The 16,776-nt window shown below is 44.1% G+C and overlaps 1 protein-coding gene across 4 annotated transcripts; it reads right to left on the reverse strand.

Annotated features, from left to right (window-relative positions):
* Nucleotides 1–558: 558 nt before the first annotated feature.
* On the reverse strand, nt 559–16,744 carry B3GNT2 (UDP-GlcNAc:betaGal beta-1,3-N-acetylglucosaminyltransferase 2). 4 transcript variants are annotated; one of them, XM_064415023.1, is made up of 2 exons: nt 16,524–16,744; nt 559–2,978 (listed from the first exon to the last, which is right to left on the reverse strand). In XM_064415023.1, exon 2 carries the CDS (start codon nt 2,967–2,969, stop codon nt 1,776–1,778), a length of 1,194 nt encoding a protein of 397 aa, XP_064271093.1. In that variant the 5' UTR covers nt 2,970–2,978; nt 16,524–16,744; the 3' UTR covers nt 559–1,775. The 4 variants fall into 4 exon arrangements, with proteins under 4 accessions (XP_064271093.1, XP_064271089.1, XP_064271090.1 ...); XM_064415019.1 differs by having other exon boundaries at nt 16,339–16,743; XM_064415020.1 differs by lacking the exon at nt 16,524–16,744 and adding an exon at nt 16,203–16,323.
* Nucleotides 16,745–16,776: the final 32 nt, after the last annotated feature.

Below are 16,776 nucleotides of genomic sequence, written 5' to 3' on the forward strand. Positions count from 1 at the left end.
TCTTTCAGAAAGGTGTCACTTCCCATGAGGAATGACAAAGCACAAGGGTCAAACCTCACAGCACAACACCAGATGCTCAGCCTGTCTTTTATCCATGCTGGGGTTAACATGATCATCTACAGATCAAAGAGGTGGAAGACCAGAACACCTCACCTCTCTCTGGCCAAATAAAGCACCCCATCTGTTCCAGGTAAATGAAGGAAAAGAATGCAGGTGAAAAAGCAAAAAAGAGCTGCTGCTGCCAAGTTGTTTCAATCAAAAATTCAAGTGCCAGCCATTCAATCCACTCCTTGACTCCTTTCAATTGCACCACCAATGGTATCGTACAGATAATTATTTCTGTACATACTGTTTGTCCTAAGGCACTTAATGTCGCCTTTGCTTTCACCAGAGTTGTCCATCTATTCCAGCATCTAATAAATACAGGTACAGCTGTGACATTTTCTTGATAGCCTGTTACACAAGCCTACAGAAATCTGTCAAATAAAACCTTTTGTTTCTGAACCTCTGAAATGTAGAGTGCAACTGCTCTACAAGTCAACATGAAGCACTACCAGAAATATTTAAATCACATTTTATTTTTCAAATTCAAAAATAACAATTAGCTTTATTTACCACGTTACACATCTCAGATTTAAAATATCATGCTCTATTTAAATATCCGAGTGACAACACTATACAAATAAAATGTTACACAAAATATATTTAAGAAAATGTTTTGGTCTTCAGTCTGAACAATAAATAGACAGGCACTTCTACATATACAAAGAAAGCAACCACTATTTAGAGCAATTCTTATAAGCAAGATGTGGAAATAGAGAAGGTCTGAGTTTCGAGGACACATGTAACTCTACATGAGGCTTCATGCAAACTTCCAAGTTTGGTTCGGAATTCGAAACTCTTGGGATGTGCACAATTCTGGATTCGCCGGCGCTTTCCAGCAGACCCAAACCGTGCTCTCAAGAAGCAATGTGCAATTTCAGTCATTTCCAGCAAATCAAGCTACCTGATCACATTTAGTGCCCAAACAGAAAACAAGGATTGACCAGAATAGCTTCCCACACAAATATCAGGAGCAACAGGTCAGCTCCAGTATGTAAGCTTGAGGCAGGGGCAGCCCTACCTGCCCAGCCCCAAAAAAACCCTCATCTTTTTCCTTACACACTGAGCTCTTAGGGGGCATTTCAAGCAGAATTATGCTTTTTTAAAAAAAAATACTTCATCTAATAAAAGGGTAAATCCTTCAGACACATACATTTTGCACAAAGGACTGTAAGTGAAGGGAAAAAAATACTGTTCCAGGGTGCAAAAGAACTGAAAACTGTAAATAAAATTTAAAAAAACCGAAATTTAAAGTCTTGTAACTGTATCATACCTAGAAGTAAAACTATATTCCCCCAATTTGTGTATTTTCAATTTACAGTGGTTTCCACACACAAACACCACTCAAGGGAAAATTATTTTCCACCATCACAATTGATGCAAGATGCATTGTGGTAGGCAATCCCTGTTTCCAGTACAGCTAACCAGTCACTGACAGCTAGTTATAGCCTCAAAGTCTTTTAAAATTAAGACCAATATTGAAACAACAACCACCAGGACCACCAGTGGACAAGTCAGGACCGAGTCTTCAAGCCATCCCTTCAAATTTTAGTATTACTCTTGATTTCAGAAGTACAGGAAAAAGTTTACAGCAAAAATTCAACTATTAAACAGAGCTTCAGTGATCCAGACTTGCAAAGTATTTTGGACTTAAGACACTTATGCACATTACTTTAACAATTTAAATGTGGGTCTTGCAAGCGTGTCCAAATCTTAATCATTTCTTGAGGTTTTCTACTATGCACTAACATTAAGTTTGTGTAGGAACAGATGTTATTTCTGTATTTCTCTTCGATATCAAATGTTTTGAAACCTTTGTGTTTTTCCGGAGCAAGCCCAAGCTTCTGAAGGCACATTCCAGTATAAACATCATCAATAGGGTAGAGGAGTACCTGGTCAGATGCATTGTTCAGTCTTAGTGCCAGATCACCAGAGTACAGGAACCCACCGCCTCCTGCGTACGGGGGATACGAACCTTCATACACGCTTTCTGGGATGTAGTACTTCAATTTTTTCTCTCTGTGAGGTCCAGCATCTTTGATCACATCACCTATAAATAAGTCTTTGGCTTTTTCCTTTGATAAGCTCTTCAAGTAATCCAGGATCTGATTGGTATTCACAAAAACATCATCATCACCCTTAAAAATAAACTGGACATTTGCGCAGCTACTGCTGACCCACTTCAGAAACAGCACCTCTTTCAGAGTCAGATTGAAGAAAGTGTCTCTGTAGTTCCAGAGGAGAATGTCTCCGTGGGTGTCACTCTCAAATTTAATCATGTGTGAAAGGTCAGGAAAATGATCCTCTGGTGGGGTCTGCCCAAGTAAGAAGACCCTTCTGACTATCACATCCCCTGATTCTATTTCCTTGCCCCAGGATTCCCTAATTGCTTGTCTTCTATCAAAATGGGGTATAAGTGACTTAATAGCCAGCAGCAGGAAAGGTTTCTGTTCACACTTGTTTGGCTGATCCATTAGCAATGTGTAATTTCTACACCTCAAATAGAGGAGGAAGTCCTTGAATCTGTCTGGCAAGTTTGCAAAGTCACTAACCTCTGAGTGCACCAAGGGGTCAGGGTCACAGGAACTGAGGGCACTCAGGTTAGAAACCAAGTTCTCTTCCACAGTCATATTGGAAAGCAAGGACAGAATAGGGTTGTACAGCAGCTCAAGCTTCTGTTGCTGTTTGTTCCAATAAGCTTTGTGAGGAGTGTATTTCCTCCAGAATTTGCTACGTGGTATAACAACACGGCCTTTTGCATTCTTGTCTTGGCTGCCGCTCTTGGAGACTTCCACAATCACATAAATAAAAATGTTTACCATCATCAGAATTCCCAGCAGCTTTAATCTTCTGCGTCCAACACTCATTTCTCATATCTAGAAATAAATATTAAAAAAAGATTTTTAGCTTTCTTCACAGCAAATTCTTGATATCATTAAAAATGCAAACTACTTTCAAATGCAAGTTAGTAGCCCAAAAACCAAAGTTACCTACACCCCCAAAGAAGCAAAAGCTAATCTGTCTCTAACACACACACATATGGTTTGGGGTTTTATCACCAAGCTGGTACAAATGTGAAGTTTCCATCTGCAGCTTAGGAAAGTTACACAGCTTTTCATGGTGAGTCTAAATTAGCCAGCAGTTTCTGCTTCTCATTTAGATCCCCTTTAAACACTTGACTGTATAATAATTAGAATCTGAGCCCTCAGCTTGGCAAAGGCAGACTGAGAAACGTTTTTTTTCCTGCTAGTAAGGTGAGCTGAAGGGTATAGAATAAATTGCTATATGATAAGGTCAGTTATTTTTAAATTAGGTTTCAAGCTTTTATACTTGCACTCTCACACCTCCCAACTACGTAACAGGCAGAGCCAAGTTTTAAAGCACACAATCAGTTTCTGACAATTTCACTTGGCTGTTCCTTGGAAGAAAGGCTAACAAAACTTGCCAGCTGCATTGCTGATATTCAGACAGAAGAGAACAAGAACTTGGAATTTTTTTCCCCTTCCAACTGGAAAAAAAGGAATTCAAACAGTAAATGAAAGTAGAAGTGTAATTATTACTAGGAAGGAAAAGACCTGAAAAGAAATTTAAAAAGGAGAGGTCTCCCATATATGCAAGACTTGGAACAGTATCTGTACACTTTTGTCATACAAAAGGTTCCACGATCCATCTTCAGTTTTTATTAGGGGAGAAAACGGATAAATTCCTTTCTTCCACAGCTGGCAGAATGCAGCTACAAGGTATACAGTACAAGGAGCAACATGAAAACAGTGTGTTCCTCTAGAGCAGTGCTTACCAAACTAGCCCTGGGGTATATCAATGTACAAGCTCCACAAATAATTCAGAATTAATAAGATGGTTACAAAGACTATGCTGAAGTCACATACAGAACTCACTGCCAAAGACATTTTCATGTGCCAGGAATATAAATGGTTATTGGAAGATCAGAAAAACTTAATGTAATAAAGAATTTGTACTGACTGTTGGAAGCCCAGCTGTGAGCACTGCCTCAGGTCCTGAGGTTACAGAACAGCAGCAGACAGGGAGGCAGACTGAGAAGTACACCTTGTACTTGCTGCTGTTTTCTTTTTTTCAGCCATCCCCAGACACCTGAGCTACACTGACCCTTGGTCTCTTATGGTTTCATCACTCTTACTTTGTTTTACTCCTCAACAAGTTAAACACTAAAATTCCAAAATATAAGAAGAAAGCAGCAACTAAATAATCATCAATCTTTTTTCTCTTACTTGATCCATAACCATTATTAAATCCAAAGGGGGGGGGGTGTGTGGGTGTTTTTCTGGAACTGAAATCCAAAGCCACCCCTAGAAAACACGGCCTCTCAGAAAAATGCCTGTGCTTCCTCAACTACCATCTGCATATGTATCTGTGTATAGGCTCAGGCCAGATCTACTTTATTTCATATTCTACTCTCAGTCAGCTATGAAGTTTATGTTCTAATTTTAAAGTAGTTTTCTTCTATGCCTCAAAGACAAAACCATGCTTGTGGTCAGTGCCATCATTTAAGATAAACAGCTGAACTGTTCAGAAAGCACTGGGTTTGGTCACATAGACTTCTAAGAAATTTTATCCTCCTCTTTCACTGCCACTAAAAACAGATAAATACTCTGGTTTTCTACTTTTATCTTTCACTAGACACAAAAATACTGGAGAAGGAGCAGTCCCCTGTTTTGTGCTGTTCCACAGAGCCCGGCATGAACATCAGGGCTTACCTGCCCTGTCCTCAACAGCACTTCCCACTAAGCAACAAATGAGGTGGTATCTGACCTATGATCCCGGGACCCCAGAGACAACAGGGTGACTGCTCCCTCCTAGGAACAGCCAACAAACACGGGATTGTCAAGAGCTCAATCAAAGCTTGATTTTTCAGGATATGCAGCACCACACAGCTGATTCTTCACAGCCCCCAGCTCACCAAGCTGAGAGTATTCAACACCTCTAAGGCATCTGGATACTTGACCTGAGACTCTTCTGACACAATGTGACACCGTTTGCAAAGACTTTATTTCAAACACTTAACAAAATCCTTCAGCCCACTATGACTGCAATCCCCTGGAGCAAACGAGACAGAGATCCTGAGCAGAAAAATCCCTCTTTACTGTTGGACTTGGTAGAGCTTTTCAGCAGAAAATGTACAAGTCTGGTGAGGTGACAGTGGTTCCATCTCACAAAGCACAGTAAATGGTATCACCACCACAAGCAAATACTCACAGCCCCTGTCCTGTGCCAGGCTGTGGATCCACAAGCAGCTGAACCAATCTAATCATCTGATGTAAAAGCCCAAGGTAAAAGACCCAACTTTTCCACCTCCTTGGAGTCTGACAGAAGCCATGGCCTTTCACTGTAAATATCTTTCTGAGGGCATGAGTTAGGCTGTATTTTCTAAGTGGGCTGAGTACCACATCTACATTATCTGACTGCCAAACCCAAGCATTACAAGCTCATTTACTTACTGGGGCTGACAAAAGATCAGATAATCCCTGTGACCTGCAGGTATCACACCTACTACCCTACTGGTCCAGGACTAAACTATCAGAAATCTGGCAAAGCCAAGCTGCAATCAGGTATCTTACAGACATCACCACCCTTCTGTCTTTGCAGAGACTGTAACTGGTGCTAGGGCAGGCTTGGATGTTCCCCTATAACTTCAGTTTAGGGCCTGATATCCCTTACAGCAGCTGTACATGCAGCACCACGTGCAGTAGTGACACTGCTGCTTCTGAAATGAACTGGTTTAGCGACTTAACACATCACAAGCCATATGGAGTCCTTCTAAGCCCCTGTGAGATGAATCAGTTGTCTAATAGCTCAGCTCTGTTCAGTGACTCAAGAGATTTCTGGACTGAGCAACAGCAGTTTTGGAGCGAGATGATGTTGAGAGCCCCGGGCAGTTGTAACAACACCGCGCTATTTCCAGCTTTAAAGAACTTGAACGCTGTTTATTTTCTAACTGCACACCGTCAAATCTCTTTTCCCTCCTGAGAATTTTACACAAATCCCCTTTCATATGACAGTAATTAAGAAAACCTTAAGAACAGGAGAATATTGAACAGATATCCGTGTTGTCCTTCTGCAGAAGCCTGCCTCACACAGTGGTTACCACTGGAAACAGTCAAGGTTTTCTGTGCTCTCCAACCAAGACAGCCTGAAACAATGTTCCAGCTGCAGGAAAGTAACCACGACAGCAACACGCTGCTCAAAGCAGGAACAGCTGCACTGAAATTCAGAGCAACCGATGTTTGTTTTAACATTACTTTTAATTATTTGCATATACCTGCTTTGAGACATCTTTGAGCATATTATTTAGCTTTGGGAGAAATTCTAATCTTCCAGTATTTTAATACCAAAGGACACCAGTGAAACTCAGGCATGGAATTTCAAGATCCAAGTAAATATAGCAAAACTAGGGAAGGATGTGCATATGTTTTCCTAAAACACAGCCCAAGGCATAAAGAACTAAAAAGAGTTGAATAAAGGCCAAAGTAACTTCACGTTCTGTCTCCCACTAGTTATCTTCAGCATATTTTTGCTCAAAAACCCCTCAAAAGCAACACCAAAGAAACCAACAAGCCCACCAAACCCCCCACACACATCTAAGAGAACCAATGGTAGTGAGGCATTTGTCTAGTAGTGCTCCTCTGGTTTTCTGTAATAAGGTTTTAGAGGACCAGACTTGCATGTGAGCAATGTTTACTTATGTAATTGAACCTAGTCTTACTTTGTCCAACCATTTTTTCAAACTCTCTATATTTTCAGCTTCTGTGAATTATCCTGGTTCCTCAATTTTTTCCCACACCAAGAACTTGTAATGACTCACTATTCTATTATCACACAAGAGGGGAACCCTCAGAAAACACTAATTATTAATTAAAAATATATGACATTATTTTCTCTATATACATTTGCCATACAAGCTACATGAAAGACTCTCATCAGTCAGCCTTCTATCTGATCATTTTTAATACAAAAGTAACAAGAACAAAAAGAAATAATTTAGTACTTTAATTCATTTTACAAAGTAAGGGAGGTTTTTTTTTGGTTTTGGTGGGGTTTTTTTTGTTTGTTTGTTTTTTTTTTTTTTTTTGGAGTTATATACCAGTGGATTTTGGTATGAGGTGTAAGCCTCATACCAAAGCAGTGTGTTCTGCACAAAGACCATGAAGTCATCGTGCACCCCACACAAGGGATGGCTCTGGAGTGCAAGAGCAAAGCAAGACTCCACTTGCAGGCTCTCTGACCTCACCCAAGTCACAACCACAACCGAGCAGAGGAAACATGTTCCAGCAGGGCACTTCTCCAGCACCAGCCACAAGTGACCACATTCCTGCAGCGGGCCGAGCCGAGCCAGCCTTCATTAGGTGAGAGCATCATCCGACAGTCCTGGCAGCAGATGCTCGCTGAAGCAGCTGCTGCAGGAGCAGCCAGACAGCCCCTGAGCCATCTGTGCGATCTGGGAGCACTGCCTTTAAATCTCTCTCCCTGCTACCACCTGCGCGGCACCAGGGTTTTGTTGGCTGCAGTCTTGCTTCTCCAAGCAATCAGATAACTCACATTGCTCACAGCAGTCACATTCCGGTGAAACTCCAGAAGTTAACTTGTCAAAAGCTGCCACAAACCGGTGGGGAAATCCCTACTGCATTCAAGCTTGTGAAAGCTTCAGTCTCTAATACCTACTTGATTGTGCCTCAAACTACTGATGGCAGCTTTCAACTGTGCTATTAAAACACTAAACAGTTCTTTCATTTACTGCTGAATGCTAAGTTCTGAGGAGCAGAATTCCAGAATCTTCACAGTAATTTTACTATGTTTCCTGCCACCATCTGGTCTAATTTCAGGTCTTCCCCTACCTCTAGCTCCTTCAGCAGAAAAGAGAAGCTACCAGAACATTGCCTTTTAAGGTGTGCTATTTAAAATAACATCTATGAAGCAGAAGTTTTCTTGACTTTATATTGGTGCTTAGAAATACTGCAGCAACACCCACAGAGCCTGCACCGAGTTATCTTTGCATCAAGTTATTCAACAGTAAAAACTTACTTTAAACTTCTTTAAAACCACCCTGTGTGAAATTCCTGCTTGACAGAATGCTTAAGAGAAGGAAGAGATACCATCAGCTCACCACTGTCTCTAACTGAACACTTCCAACCCCAAACCAAACTGCTGAAATCCCCAAACCAGAGCAATCTATTTTTTCAGCCATTTTAAAATAAATCAGCTACCAGTAAATAATCAGATTATCCCAGCCCTGTCTGTATTTTAACTTATTTGCAGGTGTCTCTGACAAAAGCTCTGAGTTTGATTGAGAAAATATTTAAATATGGTGCACCTACTGAATTCACTACAAGTTAGACCTAAATATTTTCCTTTAACCTGTTAAAATTAAATCCTTGGATTGGCTGAAAAAGTGTTCAGTCGCATATTTGAATTCTTGTTTCTATAGAAGATCAAGGCATATGCAAGAAAAGGCCATTATGAAAAATAATGTAAACTCAATTACTCTGTAAACTCAATCCCGGGTTTAATGGATGTTCCAATTTTTCCACTGGGATAGACTACTTGAGTTTGGTCATGGTTTTCCACAGGCATGAACAAGCTGCAATGTACACCACACCTCCATAAGTCAATTTAAACAATGGCAGTGTCTCGATAAATTAGTGCATCATGCAAACATTACCATTCTGCACTGGCATGCCTGCAGCCACACTAGACACCTCTGAAGGTGTTACTAACTGCTCATGAAAAAAAAACAAACAAACCCACACCAGCAAAAAACTTATGATGAAAAAGGTTTGGTTTCTTTGTTTGACAGTAAAAATAGTTTGGGTTGTTGGTCTTTTTTTTTTTCCCAGTAACTGAGATTTCACACTGACAACCAAGTGTAAGATCTCAACTCACTATAAAAATTAATATTAAAGTTTAATGTACCAGTAGTTGAGGGCCTGTGGTAGCAGATGTGACTGTTTTTCCCAATTCGTTATTGGGAAAATATTGCAGAAAATTCCCATGTCATTCTAAGGTCAGTTCAAACTTCAGAATGATGACGTTGTAGATTTGTTAGGAATAACCTGGAGCTGCCAGCTTCTGATTTAAGAAGAATTTTAATTTTCACTTGACAGGCATCAGCTTGAACGAACAGTAAATTGCAAACACTCAAGAGAAGGGGTTTAACAAAGTGTCAGCAGAGAAATATTTCTTGGAACAAAATTAATTGTCATTCATCACATCAATTAGAAGTTGGGGAGCACAGTTCCATGGCAGTTTAAAACAGTTTCAGTCATAGCTGACTCATTCGTGTAATTTATTCCTTCCCCTGCATAAGCTGCACAGTCTCATCTACCTTTGCACTGATTTGATTGTGGTGAATCATTTCAGTTAGCTGGAGGACGACAAAGAGCCGACAACAAAGCAGCAATTAGCTTTCAGCCAGCCCCCATCACCCGGTGATGTGCTGCACAAACACCAGGAATGGTGCCGGAGAAGAGGGAAGGCTCGCACAGCCCAGGCCACAGCAGAGCCCATCTGTCACCAGCCTCAGCTTTCCTGTAGCAGCCACTGCTGCTGCTGCTTGCCACCTTCACCCGGAGCTCCCTCGGGCAGGGCCAGGCACAACCAGCACTGCTCCACCAGAGGCACAAAGAGCCCGGGACACCTATTCCTCTACAAGGCACTCCCCGGGCCCGAATTTCTCTGGCACTTTCTGTACCCAGGTGAGGGGGCAGTGACGGGCCCAGCATGACCCACCGTGTCTGCTGTTTGCTGTGGGGCTCCTTCCAGCTGCTCTTATCTGCCCGTAGTTACTAGAAAGCCAAGGAAGTGTTAAGGAAGGACTTTCCTGCCAGACACCTCGTGCTTGGATCAATGCTAGTTCTGCTGAGAAAGAATGGGTATAACACACTGCAAATCTGACTGCTGCTTTCAGCGGACATTTGAAGAGAGAAAATCTGCAGGATACTCTCTTCTTACTTTTGTGCTGTATTTGAAATACAACTCATGATTTAGAAAACCAACGCAAAATGCAGATAATCATAATTTCCACAAACAAAACAACTCATCTGCTCCTGATCTCTTCCAGTTTTATCTTAAAACCAGTAATTAATCCTGCCTTAACTATATTCCAACCACCTTTGTGTCTGCACAGAGAGCAATCATTATTTAGTCAACTAACAAAACCATCCTTCAAGCACCACGCCTCAGGCCCTCAAAATTCTACCTCTGCTTTGCCTTCTTGCCCACCTTAGACACAAAACACTACTAAAAACTATGTTTCAAAAACAAGAACAGTGTAACTTAGAACGCCTCACGAAGTCAACACCCACCCTTGGTTACCACTGTTACCACTTTTGGGTTAAAAATAAACGCTGGTTTTCAATTTGACTTCCCCAAGCTGCTGCCTTTGTGTGATGGGATACACAACTGGGAGGGTAAAATTCCCAGCCACATTCCCTGCCAGTGCTACGTGGTTACTCAGAAGTCAATTCAAACCGAGAATATTCATGTCAGAATTCTGGGATCTGCCTCTGAACCTACAGTACTGAGCTAAACACACGTTGAAGAATGCAAAACCTACATTTTAAAATGCAAATACATGAAAAATACTTCTGCCTTCAAGTGGTTTTGGTTTCAGGTGTAATTAACATTTACAGGAAAAGTTCTTCATCTTTCTGAATAATTCATTTAAAGTTCAGAAAAATCAGTGGAGTTGTAAGCAGAGAAGTTCACTGTCCTCCTTCAAAGCTGTAAAACCTAAGATACAGATCTCGTTCCAGCCTACCAAGTTTATGGAAAAGGGAACAATTTCTCCAGCAGCTTTAGGCAGCTGAAGATGCATATAAGTATCAGGAGGATTTTGTAAAGGATCTTTAAGCCGGCTGGGCAACTAGCTCCCGGATTTGTTAACAGCAGATAAGCATCTAAACCCATTAGAAACTTCTAAATCCGATAGCACCTTCTGTACGGGTTACCTGCACACCAAAGTGAGCATCCACAAAGCTTGAGAGTGGTTTGAGTAATCAGCCGAAGGCTGATCTGCATGGGGTTTACTAGTTTTTATTCAAAAGCAGACCAACAATAAGTTTGCAACAACAATTTCAATCCCAAAGACAGCTTCCCATTAGCAGTTTCTAACTTTCAAATACCAGATTAAAAAATATAATTGCTCAAGATAAACCAGCACTACATTCAGGATACAGTCGGGCATTCAGCAGCAGCTCCCCTTAAACTCAGTTAAAAGAATTCCACTCTTTCCCAGGCCACAAATTCCCATATTTGCGCGTGTTACATTATGTATAACCCTGAAGACAAGCAAACAGAGAAGGTTATTTCTCAACTCGCTTAGTTCCTCAATTCACTTCACGACCCAGCTGCACAAACAGCTACACCAGCACAAGGGGGGAGCACAGACACCGCTTCAGCCTCCGAACTGCCCCGGGATGGAGCAGGATGCTCCGGGCAGCAAACGCGGGCAGGAGCCTGCGCATCCCACAGCACGCACACCTCGGTGGGGCACGCAAACCTTCAGCCACACCGTAAACTCTCCTGTAAATCCCATACCTGTGTGCCGGCTCATAAACCACTGAGCCTCGGGGAATTACCCTTTTATGGGAAAATTAGTCATTCCCAGCCACAAGTCAAGATTTCTTGCTCATTTGATCCAGATAGCTGGCTTGCAATTGAAGGGATTTGGTCAATTCGCTCTCAAGACTAACTCTTCTGAGCGTGCTTAAGATGAAGCAGCTGCTAAATTTCAGAAGTTATTTACAAAGACGAACAAAACTGTCTCCAAATTAAATGCTTTTCAATTGTTACTGTTGTATTTCTCCCAAACAACAAAGCTTTCTTAACCCACTGCTGATGGAAAGTGTTCCATCAATTCTCCCATGAAAACCCTCAGCACCGCACCCATCACACACAGGGATTCCTTTCCTTCCTTAAATGCTAATTGCCTCTCACGAGGCACCAATTCAATCATTCTTCTGCACAGTTCATCACAAGACAGTTTAATGTTCCAGCCTTTTCACTGGGTTTTACACGATCTGGAAACTGGGGGAGGTTTATACTGAGGCACTTTTGAAATCCTAAAAGGCTCAAGGAAATCAGTGAGGAAGATACAGGCAAAGAGCAGGATCGAGTCCCAGGCACCTTTTACATAGGAAGAACCTGTCAGTGCTTCCTATGTAAAAGCAAAGTGTCACTGGACAGGTCTGACATTTATTCCACAACTTTTGGTCGGTGACATCTTCACTCTATGCTAAAATGACAGGAAGAGCCTGTAGTTCATTCTACCATCATCATCATCATCCTTTCTTTCTTTGTTGCTGTTTTTTAAGCACATGGAGGGTGCTTGCTTACATAAAGGGATACAACAGTGAACTGATAAAAACATCTAAATATATCTCTGTGGGGTCAGAACATGGCAGAACAGGGATAACACATTAGGAATTTTTGTGAACCCACACTCACAGGCACAAATTCTTTTCCACACCACATGAAACACTGTCTCGTGCAGGGCCAGCAGTTGGACTCCAATGATCCCTGTGGGGATCCCTGTTCCAACTATGATTCCATAATAAGCACTCACATGAACACAGCCCATGACACACCAGAAACATCAAACACTAACCCCATGACTGCCCATGCACCCAACCACCCAACCTTCTTCCTAAATTAACTGTTAACATTCTGGTTAAAAGTGTATTAGGGACTAATATTACATATATCTGAAAAAAAAATTTAAAGTTTGAATTTAAAAAGTAAATTCATGCCCATTTACTTCAAAATCACTGCTGCATTTCTACCATAGAGTAATAGAAAATGTAATAAAGAGATATACGAAGAAAAAATCCCAAACCAACAACCTGTGAATGGGAGAAAGTGGTTTCAAGCTTTTGGAAAGCAATCAATCCTAATGGCCTTCAAGAAACATGAACACCAGAAGTTAAAATTCTCATTATTTTGATGAAATATGTGTTTTTCCTATATTCTGTCCTTTTTACTGAAAACTTCTTGCCATAATAAGTTCACTCTTGCCAATATGTTCCATCCACCCTCCCTTTGGCCTATTCTTGGCAAGTTGGAGAATTGCACACTTTAAGCTGTACCTACCAGAAACCTCCCAGCCTCTACTATGCAGACTGCAAATTCTTCAAAAAGAAGCAATTTACGGTTTTATTACTGCAGGAAATGTAACCAAATCCATAAAAGACAAAGAACTGGGATGTCAACCTGGTGCATTTCCCACAGGGCTGCTTTAGTCACTTGGCAGCACAAGGCACAAGTGTGACAGCACACAGGAAAAGTCCACCAAGGAACCAGCTCTGAGAAGTGTCGCAACCTGCCTGAAGTCAAGATTTTGCAAGATCATCTGACACGTCAGTCAAAAATTCAGTGATCTGTGGAGAAAGAACAAGTTACCAAAGAGCTTGGTTGAGGATTTGAATTGATACTGCTCAATCTTTTCCCTGTCCCCTGGTTAATTTGGAGCAATATGACCATACAGGTTTTGGTCAAGTGCACGGATCAGTGACAAGCCAGCCCTGCCTCGTGGCTGCTGTGATAGTGACAATATTGGCTGTGCTGGGAGACACGATCACATCCCATGTTTCAGACATGATCAGCACTGACACAGCCTTTTGTCACCACCATTTTTCCCTCCTTCAAGTGGATTTACACAGCCAACCGGAAAAATCACTGTCAGAGCTGGATCCACTGTGAATGTAGCTGCACCAGGTGGCAGCAAAATGACAATTCCTCAGGGTCTCAGCACTCACAAGTCGCCATGGAGCAGCACTCCTCTGAAAGACTTGGTTCTCCAAGCAATCTTTGCCAGGGTAGGCAAGAAGTTGAAGACTCATATCCTCCTTTCCCTCCCGCCCTCTATATACTCTGTGACTTATTCATACAGACAACTGCCCAGATTTGCCAGCACAGAATGACACCACTTTATCCACTCTCATTTCTCATCAAACACTGCTTTCTCTCTGAGCAAACACCACTGCTCCACTGATCTCCTCAGCAGCATCTTCATTATCCAGAAGTATTTAAAAAAAATCAGTATCAGCTTCCAGGCAATAATAATAATTTTTTTTTTGACTACCAGTGATACTGTGTTCGTTAGGAACAATCTCTGGGGAGATTAGTGAGCATTACCTATTATGAAACAGGGCAGCAGACAGCCAGCTAGCACTCCCAGCCATGACCTTCACAAACAAGTCCCTTCAGCAGTGCTACCTTGCTGCATTTTCCTCATCGCAGGGAAAATAAAGGAGCACAAACACAAGCAAAACCCCTATACAAGTAACAAGGTGACAGAATTACTTTAAATACATTCTATTTTTTATGCTCTATCTGTAGGTTCCCTACAGCCATACAGCTCAGTACTGCACATCTCCTGTAGAAAGTCACACGTTCAAAGCAAGCAGCAAAACCAGGGTTTCTTTTAAGCCAAAATATTGTGACTCTATCTGACAATACTACATTTTTAAGTACAAGACAAAGATTCTGTATTTTAATCCATCTCCACGGCAGTATTGTTTTTTAAAGATATCTATCTTCTCAAGTTGTTTACAGCCCCAGGAAGAAGGGGAAAAAAAAAATAACCCAACTCAAACCATTACAAATTAAATCTGCCGAATGAGAAAAGCTGATTCTCCGTTTCGTTTCCTCCACGCATTTCGTAACAACTCAGCGCTCATTCAACTCCTCCGGTGGTTTATCAGGCATCAGGGCCGGTTCCCCCCCCGGGCAGCCTCTGCCAGCAGCCTGGGCTCTCCAGCCGAGCCGAGCCGAGCCGAGCCGAGCCCCGAGCGTGCCACCCAGCCCGGTGTCATCTGCCGCCCCCGCCCGCGGTGCCAGCACCCGAGCCTGCCGCCAAAGCGGAACTGCAAGAAGAACACGAAAGGGCTCTGAGCAGCTTGGGAAGAGAGCTGGATGCCGGGCTGTCTCTCTCTTTGAGACGGTGAGCAATAATTTACCAGAAATTTCCTCAAAGGACAACGCTATAATCATGTTTCCTCAGTAACTCGCAGATGACATGTCCAGCATGTAATTTTGTGCACGCATCTTTCCACGGCCAGACTAAACTTCTTCTGTGCCCAAACCGAATCTTTCTGTCCAAAATATATTAAAATTTAAAAAAAAAAAAAAAAAAAGGAGGCGGGAGGGAAGGAGAAAACTCCACAAGGAAAAAAAAAACCCAACAACCAAACCACGTAAGCTCTTATTTTGCATAGTTAAAACTAACCATGAGTATTTAATAATCAACCCCAATAGCACTGAGCATTTTGGGAAGTCGGATTAAAGGGTTACTCAAGTAACTTTCACCGCAAATTTTTGCAGGATGACTAATGAGTCGCGAGCTGCAGTTTAGCCACAATCCCCGCGAGTAACCTGAAGTCCCCTCCTGACGGGGGACAGGATGTGTCAGGAACTTTGACGGAAAAAGCATCACCTCATGAAGGAGCACACATATTCAGGCGAACTCCAGCAAAAATACCACTTTCTCCCCTTTCAGAGCCACCAAAGCCCATACTTCAGCGCCACTGCCTCAGCACTGCACTGTCTAGAATCCCGACGCGGATGTTAATAATTAACCTGGTGGCTCGCAGCGGGCTAACGAGGTGAGCCCAGGAGCGCTGCGAGTGTCCCCGCTCCGCCGCCCCGCGTCCCTCCCCTCCAGCCAAGGAGCGGACCGCAGCGGCTCCCGGCACTGCCGCAGCCCCACGGCCCGGGCTTTCTCCGGAAAAACCTCACGGCTCCGGCAGCACCAACGCCGCCTCCCCACGGTCAAACCAACAAACTAAAATAAAATCTAAAAAAAAAAAAAAAAAAAAAAGGAAAAAATTAAAAAAGCGAGGACAAACATACGGTGGGCTGAGCTGGCCTGACTTTCATCCCTGCCCAGCAGACTGCGCCTCTCTCCCGCCGCTCTGGCCGCAACATGTGCCGGCTGCCCGCGCTGCCGGCACTCCGCGCTGGACCGCACCCTGCCGCGCCCGTCACCTCCCGGCCGGGGCAAGGGAAGCCCAGCCCCAAAACACCCCCGGCTTTACGCCTCCGGCCGCTCGCCCCCCGCGCCGCCAGCTCACCGCGGTCACCACGCAAACCAGCCAGAGGCGACGGGGAAGGAAAACCTCAAGCGGGGCTTTTCCACCCGCCGTCCCTCCTCAGCCACTCCGCGCAGGCAGCGCTGGCGGGGGCGGCGCCGAGCCCCCGCGCCCGTACCTTGCCGGGCAGCCGCGGGGCTCCGCCGGGGTTCTCGCTGCCGCCGCCTCCGCATCCACCATGCTGCGTCCGGCCGCGGGCTGCCCTCGCCGCGGGCTCCCGCCCGCCCGGCCCCGGCCTGCCGCCCCACCGCGGCCCTCGCGGCTCCGCTCCGCCGGCCCGCGCAGCAGGCGGGGACCCCGCACCTGAGGGCGATGCCGGGGCGGCGCCGAGGCGGCCGCGGAAGGGCTCGTCCCCCGTCCCCGCGGGACGGCGCGCACCCCGCCGCTGCGTCCTCAGGGCCGGCCGCGCCTGAGGTGCGCGCCCGCGGCGGCGGGCGGAGCGGGAGCGGGGCCGGGGCTGCGGCGAGGAGGCGGGGGCGGCGGAGCCGGGGCGGGGGCGCGGCCGGGAGCGCCTCTCACTTGTTGCCCGGTGGCGGAGCCCCGCCCGGCGCCGCAG

Source organism: Passer domesticus, chromosome 3, assembly GCF_036417665.1.
Source record: "Passer domesticus isolate bPasDom1 chromosome 3, bPasDom1.hap1, whole genome shotgun sequence".
NCBI classification, from domain to species: domain Eukaryota; kingdom Metazoa; phylum Chordata; class Aves; order Passeriformes; family Passeridae; genus Passer; species Passer domesticus.

Excerpts from the sequence above, each read along its gene's own strand:
- B3GNT2 (XM_064415023.1), bottom strand. The coding sequence starts at position 2,969 with ATGAGTGTTGGACGCAGAAGATTAAAGCTGCTGGGAATTCTGATGATG.